This window comes from Geotrypetes seraphini, chromosome 15 (assembly GCF_902459505.1).
Source record: "Geotrypetes seraphini chromosome 15, aGeoSer1.1, whole genome shotgun sequence".
NCBI classification, from domain to species: domain Eukaryota; kingdom Metazoa; phylum Chordata; class Amphibia; order Gymnophiona; family Dermophiidae; genus Geotrypetes; species Geotrypetes seraphini.
Genome location: NC_047098.1, coordinates 29185909 through 29205888, shown reverse-complemented (window position 1 = coordinate 29205888; position 19980 = coordinate 29185909). Strand labels below are relative to the sequence as shown.

At 42.0% G+C, this 19980-nt stretch overlaps 1 protein-coding gene across 3 annotated transcripts in view; it reads left to right on the top strand.

Moving 5' to 3' along the window:
- PRPF8 (pre-mRNA processing factor 8) overlaps positions 1-19980 on the top strand; it is a 117661-nt gene that overhangs the window by 56268 nt on the left and 41413 nt on the right. For all 3 annotated transcript variants that reach the window (XM_033921365.1, XM_033921363.1, XM_033921364.1), the window contains exons 18-21: positions 9788-9914; positions 10128-10320; positions 11196-11383; positions 17779-18017. In XM_033921365.1, the coding sequence (XP_033777256.1) occupies positions 9788-9914; positions 10128-10320; positions 11196-11383; positions 17779-18017 (747 nt within the window). The remainder of the gene's footprint in view (positions 1-9787; positions 9915-10127; positions 10321-11195; positions 11384-17778; positions 18018-19980) is intronic.

The following is a 19980-nucleotide window of genomic DNA, read 5'->3' as shown; positions in this document are numbered from 1 at the left end:
CCAGCCACCATTAAATTAGAAGCAGCAAGTGGTAACAACATACTCTGCAACTTTTTAAAAAATTCTGATTGATTCGAATTAGGGGCATATATATTAATCAACGTCAGGGTATTATTTCCCATACTTATATCAATATGTATCCATCTTCCATGTGGATCTGAATTTACTACCTTAAAATTGGCCATACATTTTTTATTTATAAGAACTGCTACCCCTGCTTTTTTACCTGCTGCTGGAGCAAAAAAACATTCCTTCACCCACCCACCCTTTAGTTTCTGTGTGATTCCTTTATATTCAGATGAGTCTCCTGCAAACAATAAACATCCGCGTTTTGCTTTTTTAAAAATGCTAATACCTTTTTTCTTTTGATTACATGATTCAGGCCATTGACATTAATAGAAAATATCTTAAAAGACATTATATATTTTAAACTTCTCATCATAATCTTCTTCCTTCCTTCCTTCATATTTAAGATCTAAAAAATTTTTCTCAATGACACACATTTTTACCCCTGAAGTATCCAACCCCTTATTGATATTTTCCTTAATCATTCTAATGATTAATACCTTTAAAACCCATACCCATAATACCTTTAAAACCCATCTTTTTCCCACCCTTCCCCCCCCAATATAATGACTGCTTAAGGACACACATTGGAACAGCAACCCCAACATCCCCCTCTCCCCCAGGCAACCAATATTAATTAATATCCCCTTTATCATTTCTTAAGATAAACTCATTAATCTTCCACAGTGTGTCTTAGTATATCTCTCTTCTAAACATAAAATCTTTTTTTTTTTTTTACCATTTTAAAATAATTATATTCTCTATCGGTTATTTAACCTTTGATAACTTTTGAAAGGGGTCGCCTTGATAAGAAGGGGTATTCGGATAGGGTGATTTCTACACTCTTGGGGTCCTGGAGGCTTTCTACCTCTCAGGCTTCTGTGTGGATTTGGCACTTCTTTGAGGGGTGGTGCCAGGTGCGGGGAGTGGTCTCTCTTCGCGTTTCTGTGCCTAACATCCTAGAGTTCTTGCAAGATGGCCTGGATAGAGGCCTGGCTTCGGCTTCTCTCCGAGTTCAGCTTGTGGCCTTGTCAGCCTTTCGGGGGTTTGTGACGGGTCAGCGTTTGACAGCCATTCCTGATGTGATTCGCTTTTTGCGGGCGGCCAAGGTGCTCAGGCCTCCCGTGCGGTCCTTTGTTCCCTCTTGGAATCTCAGTCTGGTTCTCTCTATTCTGATGCACCCGCCCTTCGAACCGTTGGGCGGCTGCTCTTTGAAAGACCTTACTCTGAAGACGGTCTTTTTGGTGGACATTTCTTCCGCTAGGCGTGTTTCTGAGCTACTGGTTTTCTCTTGTAGGGCTCCCTTCTTGGAGTTTTCTAGGGAGCAGGTTGTCTTGAGGCCTGTTCCTTCTTTTTCTGCCGAAAGTAGTTTTTCCTTTTCATGTCAATCAATCTGTGGTCCTCCCGGTCTTGGGTAGTTGGGAGGGCTCTTCTGAGCAAAGACAGCTGCGCGAGTTGGATGTTGGTCGGGTCCTTCACTCTTATGTGCAGCGGACCCAGGAGATCAGGAAATAAAATCATCTCTTTGTCCTTCTGACTGGTCCTCTTAGGGGGGCTGGCGCTTCTAAGGCTGCATGCTAGATCAAGGAGACTATTGCTTCCGCTTCTCTTCTGGGGCAGCAGCCCGTTCCGGAGTTTCTCAAAGCTCATTCTACTCGGGGTCAGGCAGCTTCTTGGGCTGAGTCGTCGCTCGTGCCTCCAGTGCACATTTGTAAGGCTGCAGTTTGGTCTTCCTTGTATTCCTTTGTCAGACTCTTTCGGGTAGAGGTTCTGGCGCGTCAGGACGCGGTGTTCGGTGTGTGTGTTCTGGTGTCAGCCCTTCGGGGGTCCCGCCTGTGTGAGTCCCATTCGTAAAGATTAACCTCTACTGGTCTGGAGAGTGCTAAAGAAGGAGAAATTAGGTTCTTACCTGCTAATTTACTTTCTTTTAGCTTCTCCAGACCAGTAGAGGTCCCCACCCTGTCTGTTGTTATTGTTGTTGGGCAATTTTTGTTTTTTGCTGCGGGTTTCGCGGGCAGTTTTTGTTTTTTGCTGCGGGTTCTAGTATTTTTCTAGGGCCGGGGAGAATTAAAGAACAGCGGCTGTGGCTCGGCTGGCTTAGCTGGCGAGCTGTGGGGACATTTTCCTTCTGGTATTTCTCCTCTGCATTTTTCAACAGCATTTGGGTATGTTATTTGTTACTCCTGTTCGGAGTATTGTTTTCTTTCTGTTTTCCAGTTCTTAGTTCTGCTTGGCTATTCGGCAGACTGATGTAAATAGAGAAGGGAGTATATTATATACTGTCCCACAGTTTTGTTTTCAGTCTCCACCTGCTGGTAATGATTGGATATATACCCATTCGTAAAGATTAACCTCTACTGGTCTGGAGAAGCTAAAAGAAAGTAAATTAGCAGGTAAAAACCTAATTTCTCCTTTCCATCTTATACATATGGCATACTGAATTCCACCAGAAACTACAATTCAGTCTAGAACAGTCTTTCCAATTAGTCGTTATTTGCTGAATTCCCACACCAGTAAGAATCATCAGTAATTTATTGTTTGCTGCAGATATTTGGCATTTAGCCCTCATGCACATTCCAAAAACCACTGTGTCATAGGACAATGCCACATGACTCTCCATCATTAGGTTAACTTGATCTCAGATTGATATCCAAAATGCCTGAATACATGGACAATAAAATAAAAGATGGTCTAAAGTTCCAACTTCAATTTTACAATGCCAGCATCTATTAGACTGAATAAAAAACAAAGTTATAAGTGGTTGCAGTTGAAGCAAGCTATTCAGGTGGGGTTCCCTGAATGGAAATCTTTAAATGATCATTACAGCTTAGAATTCTTATGTTTCCAGGCAGATTTTCTGGGACACCAGGCCGCAAAGTGGTATAAAATTATATCTAATTATTTGAATAAGAAACCTAAAAATGGATTAAGAGATATTTGGAGCATTGAGATTAAGCATCAGATTAATGCATCTCAATGGCCACATATTTGGTCTTGGAGAATTAAAGGTACGATGTCGGCATCTATTAGGCAAACATGGTTCTTTTTGTTGCATAGAGCATTCTGGACCCCTACTAGATTACAAAAATTAGATTGCTCTAAGTCTAATATTCATTCAATCTTGTAAAGGTGCCAAATCATTTGAATATTCCATTAATGGCCCCCATATCTTTTTAAAATTATTATAATTCCCATTCTGTAATGCAAGAGCTTTCTCCATTCTATATATATAACACACTGTATTCCACCAGAACGTAAAATTCAGACTTGTATAATCCTTCCAATTCCTAGTTATGTGCTGAATGGCAACTCCTGTTAATATTAATAATAGCTTATTATTAGCTCCTGAAATTTGACTTTTATATCTCATTGAAGTGCCAAATAAGATTGTATTGTAGGACAGGGCAACATGATTTTCTAATAACAAATTAATTTGGGGCCAGATTGACTTCCAGAATGCATTTATACAAGGACAGAAAAAAATTAAATGATCTAAAGTCCCTGCTTCTTTCTTACAATGCCAACATCTATTAGACATAGAATTATCTACTTTCTGTAAACGAACTGGGGTCCAAAACACTCTATGCAACAAAAACAACCATGTTTGTCTCATAGATGCCGACATTGTTAAGAACATAAGAAATGCCTCCGCTGGGTCAGACCCGAGGTCCATCGCGCCCAGCAGTCCGCTCACGCGGCGGCCCAACAGGTCCAGGACCTGTGCAGTAAATTTCTATCTATACCCCTCTATCCCCTTTCCCAGCAGGAATTTGTCCAAACCTTTCTTAAACCCCAGTACTGTACTCTGCCCTATAACTTCCTCTGGAATTGTATTCCAGGTGTCCACCACACGTTGTGTAAAGAAGAACTTCCTAGCATTAGTTTTGAATTTGCCTCCTTTCAACTTTTCCGAATGCCCTCTTGTTTTTTTATTTTCTGAAAGTTTGAAGAATCTGTCCCTCTCTACTCTCTCTATGCCCTTCATGATCTTGTAAGTCTCTATCATATCCCCTCTTAATCTTCTCTTTTCTAGGGAAAAGAGTCCCAGTTTTTCCAATCTCTCAGCATATGAAAGGTTTTCCATCCCCTTAATCAGTCGTGTTGCTCTCCTCTGAACTCTCTCGAGCAATGCCATATCCTTTTTAAGGTACGGTGACCAATACTGGACGCAGTACTCAAGATGTGGACGCACCATTGCCCGATACAGCGGCAGGATAACTTCTTTCATTCTGGTTGTAATACCTTTCTTGATTATACCTAGCATTCTATTCGCTCTCTTAGCGGCAGCTGCGCACTGTGCTGTCGGCTTCATTGTCATGTCCACCATCACCCCTAAGTCCCTTTCTTGTGCACTCTCATTCAAAAACTTCCCTCCCATCACATAATTATACCTCGAGTTTTTGCTTCCCACATGCAATACTTTACACTTCCCAACATTGAATTTCATCTGCCATCTCTCTGCCCATTCCCCTAGTTTGTCCAAGTCTCTTTGCAATTCTTCGCAGTCCTCCTTTGTCCGAGCTCTACTAAATAGTTTGGTGTCGTCCGCAAATTTTATTATCTCACACTTCGTCCCTGTTTCTAGATCATTTATGAATATGTTAAAAAGCAGCGGCCCGAGCACCGAGCCCTGCGGAACACCACTCGTGACCTTTCTCCAGTCTGAGTAGTGGCCCTTCACCCCTACCCTCTGTTTCCTACCTTCTAACCAGTTTCTGATCCATCTATGCACGTCTCCGTCCACCCCATGGTTCTTCAGTTTCCGGAGTACACGTTCATGAGGCACCTTGTCAAAGGCTTTCTGGAAATCTAGGTATATGATGTCTATGGGGTCTCCTCTGTCCATTTGTTTGTTAATTCCTTCGAAGAAGTGCAGTAAGTTAGTCAGGCACGATCTTCCCCTGCAGAAACCATGTTGGCTGGTTTTCAGAAGTTCGTTTCTTTCAAAATGTTTATCGATGTTTTCTTTTATCAGTGCTTCCGCCATTTTCCCCGGAACCGAGGTCAGACTCACCGGTCTGTAGTTTCCCGGGTCCCCTCTTGATCCCTTTTTAAAGATGGGCGTTACGTTGGCTATCTTCCAATCCTCCGGAATCACACCTGTTTTCAGAGATAGGTTGCAAATTTGCTGCAGTAGTTCTGCTATTTCCTCCTTTAGTTCCTTTAGTTGATTTTATTCTCCAAGACCAAATTCGTGGCCATTGAGATGCCGAAATTTGGTGCTTAATCTCAATGCTCCAAATATCCCTCAACCCAGTTTTCTTTTTTTTATTCAAATATTCACTTAATAATTTATACCTGTGCGGCTTGGTGACCCAAGAAATCCGCCTGAAAGCAAAGGAATTCTAAACTATATTGATTATTAAGAGTCTTCCATTCAGGGAACCCCTCCTGAATAGCCTGCTTCAACTGCAACCATTTAAAACTTTGATTTTTATTCAGACCAAATTTGTCTTGCAATTGTGAAAAACTAAGCAGTGAACCATTTAAAATAACATCATTCAAGGTACGAATACCCCCAATAATCCATTGCTTCCAAACGATTTGCGCTCTGCCAATTTTGATCTTGGAGTTTACCTAAATGGATTGGTGTAAAGATTTAGCAATTGGAATAGGTGACAGGTTACTAACATACCTTAATGTTTTCCACGTGTCTACAAATATTTTATCTTCTCTATATCTTCTAGGTATTTTTATACTAAGCAAATGAACCAAATGAAAAGGAAACAGGAGTCGCCATTCCAAATATAACCAATCTGGGACATTCTCCATGAGCTCTAGGAGGATCCAATACATACCCTGACGTAGAATATAGGCTTGATGATACCTATAAAAATTTGGAAAATTTACCCCTCCCTCCATAATTGATCTTTGTAAAGATACTAAAGCAATTCTTGGTCTTTTACCTAACCAAACAAATTTCTTAAGAATACCATTTAACTTTTTATAAAATGACCCCTGAAAAAAAACTGGTATCATACTCATTTGATAACAAACCACAGGCAATATCATCATTTTAATAGTTTGAACTCTCCCCCACCATGATAAATGCAATGGATTCCATTTTTCACACATCTCTGTAACTTTTTTAAGTAAAATTTTTTCATTTTCTTTTACTGTATCGTCCACATTATTTTTTATTAATATACCTAAATATTTTAGGCCCTCATCCTTCCATACAAAATCAAATGAATCAAATAGTCCTTTGACACAGTGAACATTAAGGGGTAAAACTTCAGACTTACTCCAATGAATCTTATATCCTGAAAATTTTCCAAATCTCTCTATCAACTCAAGTAGGCATGGTATGGTGGTCACTGGATTCCTCAAATAAAGTAAAATATCATCTGCATAAGCAGAAAGTTTATTTTCCCAATTTGAATAGGGAATACCCTGTATCCCCTTTGCTTGATTAATAGCAATTAACAAGGGCTCCAGAACAACATCAAAAAGCAATGGAGACAAGGGACAACCCTGCCTAACCCCCCTCCGCAAGTCAAATCTATCTGAAAGACTATTATTAATATATAATCTCAGGGTGGTATTTTAAAAAATCGTGTGTCCCAACTGACTAGTTAGACAGAGGTAGGATACCTACCACCGCCTACAATTGGGACACCGTTTATAGAGTTTGTTCCTGTCTGTCCACAAAAAGATATGTCTCTTTAAAAAAAAAAAGTCTTAAAAATTGACTAGTAATATCGCTCTTTTCACAATGTTATCCTGTGAAGATTCCAGGAAATTGGATAAATCCAAACTATCTGGAGAACTTAATACATAGGGCCTGTTTTACAAAGCCGTGTGGTAACGGCCCCGAAGCCCATAGGGGCTTCGGGGCTGTTGCTGCGCGGCTTTGTAAAACAGGCCCATAGAGTCTCTTTCACTTTGAAAGGAAGCTCTAGAATGAGAGGACTTAGGATGAAGTAATCTAAGGAAATACATTTTTTACAGAAAGAGTGGTAGATGCGTGGAACAGTCTTCCAGAAGAGGTGTTAGAGACAGAGACTGTTTAAATTCAAGAAAGCCTAGGATAGGCACGTGGGATTTCTTAAAGAGAGGAAAAGATAATGGTTACTGAAGATGGGCAGACTAATGGGCCATTTGGCCTGTATCTGCCATTATGTTTCTAAATTCACCTTAACTTTTCTGAGATCTCATTTTTCTGAAAATATAATAAGCACTCTTAACCCCCATCTCTTCAAAATTCAAAAACAATACCTCTTTAAAATATTGTTTTAGCATTTCAAGAGGGGAGAGACAGTAAGTAATGGGAAAATTCAAGAATATTAAATTAGAGGCTCTGGCATTATTCTTCTGAGCCTCCAATTGTAAATGAATCATCAGACAGTCTTTTGTAATCGCTGCAATGCAGACTGACAATGGACTGTCTGATTACTAATCTTTTCCATTTCTTTACCCAACTGAGCTAACCTTACGTCCTGATCCTTGAGTTTTATCACTGTGTCTTCAGTAAACTTACTAAATATAACAAGATTTTCTTGTACGTTTTTGTCCATCTTGGACTCTAAATCAAAAACATCTTTAAGAGATATATCTTGTTGCAGTCCTGATGTAAATAAGTTATATTTAAACAATACAGCTGTGGATACCTGAACTTGAAGTACACCTTCTCCTTTTAAGTCCTTTTAGGTTTCTAAGGAAATCACAGGAACTTCGGAAATCACCTTTTTGGTAGCCTTCAGTTCCTATTAAAATAACAGGTTGAGGAGGCAGGGAGAGAAGGTTTCGAGCCAGCCAGGCAGCAATTGGCCGGCCTGGAACCTACTCTCTGATGTCAGAATCGATGTTGGGGGGAAGGCTTGTGGGCTGGTCACGTGCAGCATGTGCGTCACATGCACCCTGGCACATCCCTGTGCGATGTTGCTGCTGATGGAGCACTTCGGCAAGGTGGCAGGGTTGGCTTCAGGGGTGGGCAGGGAGACAGGGTGGGAACCCGCTGGCGGCTTCAGTGGGGGCAAGCAGGGATCCCTGGTGGGAGGCAGGGAGGGATCCCCGGCAGCGGCTAGGCCACGTACCACTTGTTGAGAAACATTGTTCTATACCACCTGGAGAGCTTTGCACAGATGATCTGATGGACTTAAGAAGTGAGTGTTATGTGTTTGTTTCATATACACTTCATTTCACATGAGCAATGAAGAAATTTTGAAGCATGAACATTTTGAGAGGGAGGGTTTGAGTTGATTAATATAATTATTACATGACGTTATTGCTGCATTGTGGAACAGAAATATGGCATATGTTTGAAGAAATATTTAGGGGAGTTTGGGATATTTGTTTAATGATAGTTAAACTAAACCTTAGTTTTATACACCGGGTCATCAACCAATTTGGAGTTCGACTGTTAACATTAAGAATAGAGTAATACAAAAGAACAGAACAAAATAAATCTAATTTGGAAAAAGTAGAATAATTAATTTCCAAAATGTTTGGCGAACAAGACTGTTTTCAGAGCCTTCCTTAACATAAGAAATGCCGCTGCTGGGTCAGACCAGTGGTCCAGCAGTCCGCTCCCACGGCGGCCCTTAGCTAAAGGACCAGAGCCCTAACTGAGTCTAGCCTTACCTGCTTACGTTCTAGTCTAGCAGGAACTTGTCTAACTTTGTCTTGAATCCCTGGAGGGTGCTTTCCCCTATGACAGCCTCTGGAAGAGCGTTCCCGTTTTCTACCACTCTCTGGGTGAAAAAGAACTTCCTTACGTTTGTACGGAATCTATCCCCTTTTAACTTTAGCGAGTGCCCTCTCGTTCTCCCTACCTTGGAGAGGGTGAACAACCTGTCTTTATCTACTAAGTCTATTCCCTTCATTATCTTGAACGTTTCAATCATGTCCCCTCTCAGTTTCCTCTTTTCAAGAGAGAAGAGGCCCAATTTCTCTAATCTCTCGCTGTACGGCAACTCCTCCAGCCCCGTAACCATTTTAGTTGCTTGTCTCTGGGCCCTTTCGAGTAGTACCATGTCCTTCAAGATAAGGAGCCTAAGCTTCTTAGCAAGAGTGGCAAGTTATAGTGGTGGGTAACTGACAGTTATCTAGAGAAAATATTGAGTAAGCCTCCTTTATCATTTTAGTTGTTAGTCAAAACAAGTGTCTAAAAAAGGAGGAAGGAAGACCAAATGGCAGTCAGCATGGTTAACAAGTGAGGTGAAAGAAGCTATTAGAGCTAAAAGAGAATCCTTCAGAAATTGAAAGAAGGATCCAACTGAAAATAATTGTAAACAGCACAAGGAATGGCAAGTCAAATACAAGCTGCTAATAAGGAAAGCAAAGAGAGATCTTGTAAAGAAGATTGCGCTGGAAGCAAAAATGTTTTTACTGTGTTTTTTTTAGGTATATTAAAAGCAAGAAGCTAGGAAGAGAATCGGTTGGACCACTAGATGACCAAGGGGTAAAAGGGGCTCTCGTTCTGTCCCAGTATGGCAATTCTTATGTACCGGCTTTCAGTCCAGTCTTTCTATTGTATGCACTATACTGAAGACTAAAACATTAAAGAGCTTGACTGAAACTTCTCATTAATGTTAGGGAGGTGAAATATTTGATTTCCTCCCCCCCAACCCCTAAAAAACGCTGTGCTAGGCAATTTTGGAATATTGTAGTCATTTTCAAAATATTTAGACAGGCACTGATTATAGAATAAACTCATTTGCATACTGTGATACTGATTGCATTGAAGACAGGTTTAAGCATGCTCTGTTTTTTCTTTTAGTGTGAAGTCCCGTTTGAATCAGTCACAGAGAGAGGAGTTGGGTTTGATTGAACAGGCCTATGATAACCCCCATGAAGCTCTGTCCAGAATCAAGCGACATCTGCTCACTCAGAGGGCCTTCAAAGAGGTAAGCAAGCATAAAAGAGCTCTTAACAATTTAGTAACATAGAGATGGTCTGATAACTCAACAGATAGTATGATAGCACTAGATTTAGTTTCATGTTCCCTTCTACCTACTTTAGATTTGTAGGGAGTTTCGCAATATATTTGTCACTTTGATCACCATGTTTTTTTTGTCTCATGCAAACACTCTGTTATCTCCCCAATTCTTCTTGATCAGGTGGGCATTGAGTTCATGGACCTGTATAGCCACCTAGTTCCTGTTTATGATGTTGAGCCATTGGAGAAAATTACTGATGCCTATTTGGATCAGTATCTGTGGTATGAAGCAGACAAGCGAAGACTTTTCCCTCCTTGGATTAAACCAGCTGATACTGAACCACCTCCACTGTTGGTGTACAAATGGTGTCAAGGTTAGATCAGGCACTTATTTCCTTGTTTTCTGGGATTCTGAATGATCTTTGCACGTGTAACAATATTTTATAAATCTATAGATCTTCATGTACCCGTAAACACTCTTCAATGTGCTTAAATTAAAATTGCTTCTCATCAGCAGTTGCACATGTCTTGACTTGGAGAACAAGCAGACCAAGCTTTATTTTGGAGCTAGTGCTGCATTTTTAATCCCGTCTGTTCTGTCTAATGCACAGGAAAACATGTGGATTCCAAATACTGTAAAGTACTTCAGAATGATAAACAAATCAAAATAGCTTAAGGGGCAGCCTAGGGATTTCTGAAAAGTTGCTCATTTGGGAAAATGAGTCAAAACATAGCAGGGAATCACAATCCCATTTCATCATAATCAATGCATAAGTTCTAACTTTCCATTTGGGTAAGGGACACAGGAGCTAAGAGTTGAATTGGTTCAGATTAGAGAATGACATAAGGACAAATTCTTCCCCATCCCCGTGGGAACTCATTTTTCCGTCCCATCAAGTTCTTTTCCTGTCCCTGCCCCGTTCCTGCAAGCTCTATCCTCATCTGCATAAGCCTCAAACACTTTAAAATCATAAGTGTTCAAGGCTTGTGCAATTAAGGAGAGCTTACAGGAATGGGACAGAGACAGTGACAAAAGTCACAGGGATGGGACAGGGAAATTGAGTTCCTGTGGGGACAGGGGAAAAATTTGTTCCCGTGCCATTCTCATGTTCAGATCCCTCTGAAAAGTACATGGGGTGCTACATTAGTGCCAGGAGATTCCTATCAGGTAGTTCAGAAAGATACCTGTTAAGGCTGAGCACAGACATAATGGAAGACTGACTGGTCTCTTGTATGTTTCCTTTTCCAGGCATTAATAATCTGCAAGATGTCTGGGAAACTAGTGAAGGAGAGTGCAATGTGATGTTGGAGTCACGATTTGAAAAGATGTATGAGAAGATTGACTTAACACTGCTGAACAGACTTCTGCGTCTTATTGTTGATCACAATATTGCCGATTACATGACAGCAAAGAACAATGTAGTAATAAACTACAAGGTAAACCCCCTCCCCAAACAAAAGTTGTCTTTCCTTCCCCTACTAAAGGCAAAATAGAGGTCCCGATAGACAAAATGCTTGTGTATTAGCTGATGAATAGACAAAATGAAAGAGAGGATCCCTTTTCTTACAGAGATCTAGCAGTCATACATGGTTAATCTGAAATTGGTTTGTCTAGAGGTTTGTCTGCCTTCTCTGTGGAGTTACCTAGAAATAGCATGTCCTTTCAGTCCAGAAGCTGCAGATTATGCCCATTTGACAGCAGATGGAAATAGAGAAATAGTCTTATGGGCTTCACCCTGTAAGAATTCTAAGCAGCATTAAAACATTAGTATTTTTCTGTCTCTCCAGATGTTAGTGTCAGGCAGATTGGGCAGCTCCTAAAGTTTTTCAGTGGAAATAGCTCTTCTTTAGCATCCAGTAGTTCCCAACCCTGTTCTGGAGGACCACCAGGCCAGTCGGGTTTTCAGGATAGCCCTAATGAATATGCATGAGAGAGATCAGCATATAATGGAGGTGTCAGGCATGCAAATCTGCCCCATGCATATTCATTAGGGCTATCCTGAAAACCCGACTGGCCTGGTGGTCCTCCAGGACAGGGTTGAAACTTGAAACTGCTCTAGACCAGCACAGAAAGGATGGGTTTACGTTCCTCTGCCAGCAGGTGGAGACAGACATTTTTGGCAGTAGTACAAGTGGACTGCTGTGGAAGGAAAAGAAAACCCAGAGACAAAGCAACCACCACCACCACCACAACCACCTGTAAATAAGCCTTGTACATGACTAAGACAAAATCAGGGCATAAAATTCCCAGCAGCACCACAGAACTCCCTGCTGATGCAGAAGAAACAGGTAAGACCTGTTCCTGTCTTTCCAAAACAGGAGGAAGGTTACCTGAGGTCACAGGCAGCATGGCGGTGCTTCCCGCCAAAACTGAAGGAAGGCCCGCCAAAAATCTGTCTCCCAAATACAGAGGCGGCAACGAGGCCAAACTAGACCCCGCTATGAAATCAGATCCTCCAGCAGCTGCCGCGACAAGGGAATCCCTAGCACCCTTGGTGGTCAAAACCCCAGCTCCCAGACTGCCATACCTCAGTCAGGCCTTTGGCCCTCTCTTTTTCACTCTTGGTGGGTTTTTTCTTCTCTATCACCATTGAGTTTAACCTTGCCACCAAGATTTTTCCATCCATGTCAAAACCATTGAGTGGTTTTAGGAAGTGCTGTCGGTGTCAGCGCCCTATCTCAATCACTGACCCACCTAGTTGGTGTTTGTAGTGTTTGAGCCCTGAATATCGAGTAGACACCTGTACTCATTCCACACTACAAAAACGCTCATTAAAGGCTCGCCACATTCAACAGGGGAAGTTGTTCGGCTTGACAATGGACTCTTTGAGTAGATTCGAGCCTTTGGTACCTGCAGCACCATCCTTGACAAATATATTGGAAGTCATTCCTACATTGGGGGAAGCCTGCTAAGAAGCTATCCTCTTCCCAACAAGTACTGATTCCAGATTTATGCTGACGCTCCAGTCTGCGTCCTATTGGTGCTCTCCCAGTAGATATCGACACTCGCCATTGAAGCATCACCACTCTTCATCAAAGCATAATCACTCTCAATCATGTCAATTCTGTGCTTCCAGTTACAAAAGATCTTTGTATTGTTCCTCTTCCTCACCCTCATTGGACGGTACTGATGACATCAAGGACTGATGACATCAAGGGAGTTCTTCTTGCCAACCCAGCCAGTCTTCTGGGGCTTATGACTTTGATCTTTCTCGTGGCCACACTGACTCTGAACATGAACTTATTTTATCTGTTCCTGAATCATATAGTATTCCTTCGGATCCATCTCCTCCTAGAAAAAGGTCTCTGCCTGAAGGACTTTCATTTACTAGATGTATTAGACAGTTGGGAAAGGCTCTCCCTGTCAAACTAGAGGCTGACACTGAGCTCACAGCAGAGCTCCTTGATGCCTTGGATTTCAATGAGTCTCCTAAGGAGCTTTTTAAGTTACCTTTGCATTGTCTCCTCAAACAGGCACTCTTTTAAAAATTGGGAGACTCCTTTTTCTGTCACTATAGCTCCATGAAAGTTTGATTTCCTCTACAGCAGTGTCTCTCAAACTTTCTTGAGCCAGGGCACACTAAAGGTAGTGGCCACGGCTTGAGGCACCCAGAAGTGTGCGGACATCGCCGTGATGACATCACGCATATGCATGACATCATCATGTCGACATCCACGCATGTGCAGAGGCCCTCCAGATGGGCCCTGAGACACCAGTAGGAGGTGCCAGCAGGGAAGAGGGCCGGAGAGAAGGAGAGGCGCTGGCACTAGCTGATTGTCTACAGCAGTGTTTCTCAATTACTTCAAGCTAAGTACCCCCTAAGTCTAGCAAAGGTCCCTCCTCTCAGAAACTGCCCGCAAACGATCCTACAGCCACTTCATCCCACATCTCTGGAATAAACTCCCCCCCCAACTCAGGCAACAGAACTCTTTATTGACATTCCGTAAAATGGTAAAGACCCTCCTCTTCAACTAAAGATCTCCCTCAGTCTACACCCCCCCTTAAACCCCACCTCTCTCTTCTCTCCCCTTTAACTTCTCCTAAATTTCAGTATAGTCCTCTCTTAGTCTGTACTCTGATAAATTGTCTGTACTCTGAAAAATTGTTTGTACCCTGATAAATATTGCACAATTTTGTATGTCCAAGCACCTAAACCTATTGTACATCTTATTTGCCTAATTACTTCTACTGTGTATGTTTACTTGTAGACCGTTCTGAGCTACTGGGAGAACGGGATATAAATCTAAATAAATAAATAAAATAAATAAATAAAAAATATCAACTGAGAACCCGACCACAGACCTCCCTATGCCCACCCAAGGTCTGCCTCAGATCCCATCCCATTTACTAATTGTAATGCAATTTTTTCCATTTGTTTTTCATATACACACAATATACACAGCAGATTATCAAAACTGATACATTTCAATCACTATATTGAAAATAAAATCATTTCACCTACTGGCGATCCTCTGCAGGCTGCTGTAATTACCTTTAAAGGTGAGACTGGGAGGCCAGTGAGGAATCCGGGGAACGCTAGAGAGAAGGGAGAAACATTCAGATCTTCGGTGAATCGGGCAGCGCTGGTGCTGTACCGCGTAGGGATGTCAGCTGGTAGGTGCCTCTCTTCTCCTCAGTGGCACACTTGGAATCTCAGGAGGCACACAGTTTGAGATGTACTGCTCTACAGAAGAGTATCCTATCTGGCTTTGACCGGCCGCAACTTCAACATCAATTGTTGCTTGTGGAATCAACCCTTAAAAAAATCCAACAGCTCCAGGGTTTATACCTCTGCACCACCAGGACATGAAGGTCAGACTATGGATGAATTTGTTTGCCACCTTACCAAAATTCTATGTTAGCTAACAGAGTTCTCAGTTACAACTTCTGCAGGTCTTTTTACCTTAAACATCTGGCAAAGAAGTTGGCTGATTTTGAATAATATATTCCCTCAGACCATCTTGAAGATTTTCAGCATACTACTCACAGTATCATTTAAACAAGAAAATATATGACAAGAATGGCATTTCATGCATTTGAACTAACATCAAGAGCATCTGCCATGTCTGTTGTTATGAGGTGTCTTGCTTGGCTGTGAGTTTCTGACATGGATATTAACCTTCAAGATCACTTAGATGTCATTCCATGTCTTGGTGAAGAACTCTTTGGCGACCGGATAGAGGCGGCTACTCAGCTTACTCAGCATGAGCAGAATTGGAGCTCTTTAAATAGATCTAAGTCTGAGACTCAACAATCTAAACCTGCTGCAAAACCTACTTCTTATTCCTACAAGAGAAAGTATCCAGCATCCTCTTTTACAAAGTCTCTGCCTCAGAAGAGACAAAAACTGCAGAGGCCTCAGAAGTTCCAGTCTTTGGCCCCTCAAAACCCAGTTCAGTCTTTTTGATGTGCTTTTAGAGAGCATGGCCAAAATTCTTCCTCCTCATCCTCTTCCCCAACCTATTGGCAGTCGACCGCAATTATTTCATTAGCTTTGGATTCTCATCACAACAGACTCTTGGGTCCTCAAAGTCATCAAGGAGGGTTACTCTCCATTTCATAACCACTCCCCCAAACAATCCTCCAAGTCCTCTTTAACATCTCAGCAGGCGTCCCTTCTTCTTCAGGAAATCGAAGCTCTGCATGAACTAAATGCCATAGAAGTGGTTCCACCTTTTCAGAAAAATCAAGGGTTCTACTCCAGGTATTTTCTAATTCCAAAGAAGACGGGAAGTCTTTATCCAATTCCCGCCCTCCGAGACTTAAACAAATATCTAGTCAAAGAGAAGTTTTGCATGCTATCTTTAGGGATATTATACCCTCTCCTAGAACGAAATAATTGGCTGTGCTCTCTAGACCTCAAGGAGGCCTTCACACACACATCCATACATCCCCATCACAGAAAATATCTGCGTTTTTGGATAGCTCATCAACACTTTCAGTACAAAGTTCTGCCATTGGCCTGGCTTCCTCTCCAAGAGTATTCACCAAGTGCTTAGTGGTTGTGGCAGCAACCCTTCGTACTCACGGGTTGCAAGTGTTTCCATATCTAGATGACTGGCTGATAAAGGGGAGGGATGAAGGTGCGACTTTGGGAAATTGACTTCAAACCCTAGAAGCTGAAGAAAAGTTATCGTCAACTGTGTTGCCGAATGTACAGCTTCTAGGGTTTGAAGTCAATTTCCCAAAGTCGCACCTTCATCCCTCTCAACTGCTTCTGTTCAAAGGAGCCCTACTAGACACTGTTCATCTCAGAACGTTTCTACCTCAACAAAGACAGGACTCTGCAATCAAGCCTCTGCTATACAAACCATTTTAGCAAAACAGATGATGCGACTCATAGGTCACATGGCCTCCACAGTTTGTTACCTCTTTTGCAAGATCAGCTCAGTGGACTCTAGCATCTCAATGGTCTCAAGCTCTCGATCTGTTATCTCAAAAGATCACAGTTGCCTCACCTCCTTCGTCAATCCCTTCAGTGATAGATGGATTCGTCAAATCTTTCCAGAGGTCTGCTGTTTCACGTCCATCTACATCAGAAAGTACTCACCATGGACACATCAGTGTATGCTTGAGAGGCTCACCTTAGATGGTCTCAGGACACAAAGTCGGTGGTCTGCTCAAGAGAAGACATTCCATATCAACCTGTTAGAGCTCCAAGCAATTCAAAATGCTCTAAAAAAAACTTTTAAGAAAATCTTTCCAACCAAGTACTCCTTGTTCGAACAGACAATCAAGTAGCGATGTACTTCATTAACAAACAAGGAGGAACAGACTCTCTCCCTCTTTGTCAAGAGGCAGAATACATGTGGAAATGGGCGATTGCTTGAAACATTTCTCAAAGCCATATATGTGCAAGGAAAACTGAATACTTTAGCTGACAAGCTCAGCAGATTTCTTCAACCACACGAATGGACTCTCAACTCCAAAGTATTACGCCACATCTTCTTACTAAGGGGGGACTCCTCAAATAGACCTGATTGCATCTCCCCACAATCGCAAATTGCCTCAATTCTGCTCCAGACGGTACTCTCCTCATCGTCTCGAAGCAAATGCTTTTCTTCCAGATTGGACAAACAAATTCCTCTATTCTTTTCTGCAGTGATTTCTTCTCCTAGATCCAAATACTTTAAGAACTGAGGCAGGCCACATAGCACGTGTAGGGGGAGCAGGGGCTTAGCCTCTCCTTTGCTCTCTAGGGCTAAGGAACAGTTGGGAGGTCTTTTGGTTGGGAGTAAATCCCTTTCAGAGGCCTGGAATGGTGGTCTACCTAAACACAGGAGTGTGGAAGCAGCGCAGCCTAAGAGACACAAGCTGGAGTCATCTAAAGGAGACTCTGCGATGCCTAATAACATTTTCTCCAGAATTTGCTAATCTGATGTGCGAGCTTATCTGGATGAACAAGATCCCCAGAGGAAATCTGCCAGTGCACCAGAAGGCACGCGAGGGGGGGGGGGGGCCTTTGGGATCCCAGAGCACGTCTAGCTCATTATCAGAGGCTGACCAAGTCTCCATCAGAAAGAAAGTTTTTCAGGTAAGATCTAATTTCTCCATACCCTTCTGTTTCAAGGTTGTTTAGCTTCAACTACTGTGGCTATCAACCAAATCTTCCTGCTGCTCAAATACAATATCTCAAGGGTCAGCAGTATTTTTTGGGGTGGAGTTCCAGAAATCCCTGCAACATGTACTTATTTGTTAGCTTTCCAGACTAATGAAGTGAGGAAGTGATTGCATGATCCTAGATGAAACAGTCACTACTGGCAGGCAGTTGAGAATTTTAAGACTTTTGTTGGAAATGTCTTGAGAATAATTCTAATTTTTGTCATTACAGGATATGAATCATACAAACTCCTATGGGATTATCCGTGGACTTCAGTTTGCCTCCTTTATTGTGCAATATTATGGGTTGGTAATGGACCTGCTAGTGCTTGGCCTACACAGATCCAGTGAGATGGCAGGACCACCACAGATGCCAAATGACTTTCTCAGTTTCCAAGATATTGCTACAGAGGTAGCCCATCCCATTCGTCTTTACTGCAGATATATTGACAGAATCCACATCTTCTTCAGGTACATGCTTCCTTCCTCTGCTTGGCCTGCTCATCTATAAAACATTATTTGATATCTCCTGCTCTCTTCAGTAATAATTTTGTTGCCCTGATATCAAGGTTCCAGAGAGACGGTAATTGGGAAATCTAAAATCCAATTCTGCATTGTTTGAACTGGATTAGTCCTTCCTTTTATCTTAGGACAAGCAGGCAGCATATTCTCACATATGGGTGAGTCATCCACAGAGCCCAGCATGGACAGTATGAAAGTGAACTGTCACTTTAAGTTTTAAGAAACTTCGTGACAGTGCACGTGACAGTGCACCGTGCATGTGCGAATGCCTTCTAGCCCAATTGCCTTCTTGCCCAACGTAGGCTCGCAATACCTCAGTTCTTAGTTTTCTGCAGAATGAAGAAGTGTGTTTGTTCTGGACTTCATCCGAATTAGCGTTTCCTTTGGCCCATTGTATTTTTCTCCACGGTTTTTTCAAACTTCGGTTCTTTATTTTTCTATACTGTTTGTTTGTTTTTGTTTTTTTTAAGTTTATTAAAGTTTTTCTTCGCTCCTCATCTGGGCTTAGCTTGGAGTGAGGTGCTCTAGTTCGCATTGGGATTTTTTCTTTTCTTACTTTTTCTCCCGCGATTTTTCACTATTGAGTTTAATTTGTCTGACAGCATTTTCCTGTCCATGTCAAAACCTTTGACAGGTTTTAAAAGTGATGTCGGTGCCAGCGGCCTATTTCTATTACTGACTTAGCTGGTGTTTACAGTGCTTAGGCCCTAAGCATTGGGTAGATTCTTGTCTGCACTGTTCTACCCTGCAGAAACGTTCCCTTAAAGCACACCGTCTTCAGCAGGAACAGCTTTTCGGGGCATCAGTACCGGCATCGACGTTGACATCGGAGGACATCCCATCTTCAAGTAAGCCAGCTAAGAAGCCATCCTCCTCTCAATCAAAGTTGCAAACCTCGACATCATCGAGTCCATTGATGCAGACTAAGAAATGACGTCAACGTTCTCCATCTCCGCAGGTGTTGTCTCCAGGGTGTGATACCTCACTGAGGTCACCCACTCCTAGACAACCTGCCACACCGATGATACCGGCTCTTAAGCTACGGATACCGGTGCAATTGTTTAAAGGTTAATTAGAAAAATGAGAGAGGATTAACCACAAATAAATAGATCCACCAAAAGGTTAATCAAAAAAGATTACTCCAAATCTTCTCACTATGGGGAACTCCTCAGATAGATCTGTTTGCCTCTCCCCACAATCACAAATTGCCTTAATACGATTCCAGGCAATATTCACCTCGCTGTCTAGAAGTGGATGCTTTTCTTCTGGATTGGACGAACAAGTTCCTGTATGCATTTCCTCCAATCCCTCTCATCGTCATAGTTAGTCAAACAAGACAGTCAGCCACCGTGATCCTCATAGCTCCTTAGTGGCCCAGGCAGCCTTGGTACTCCCTTCTACTTCAACTCAGTGCCAGGATCCACTTCTCTTGCAAATCTCTCCAACTCTGCTCACTCAGATCCAAGGGTTTCCATTACATCCCAACCTCAAATCGTTGCACCTCACAGCTTAGTACTTCTCAGCCTAGCTTCAGAAGACATTCATCTCTCTGAGGCTGTACAAGCCATTATTACTGCTTCTAGAAAACCTACTCAGCAGTGTTTACATCAAAAGTGGACACATTTAAATACGTGGTATACTCTTCAGCAACAAGATGCTGCATCATCATCTTTAATGAACTGCTGTGATACATGAAATAAAACTCTTCCTCTGAGAACTTTTAATTCTTAATGCCAAACTTATATAAGTATGTCCAAATTTCTTTGAACTTTGGAAAGCTTGCCAGCTGTCCATTTTGCTCTCTCTATTGTGATTTAGCTAGTGGAATCCCATCCCTGAAGAAAGTTTTGAAACACATTCGGAAAGGGTGACAGCAATTACAAATAACAGCAAGATAAGTGAAATCTATCAA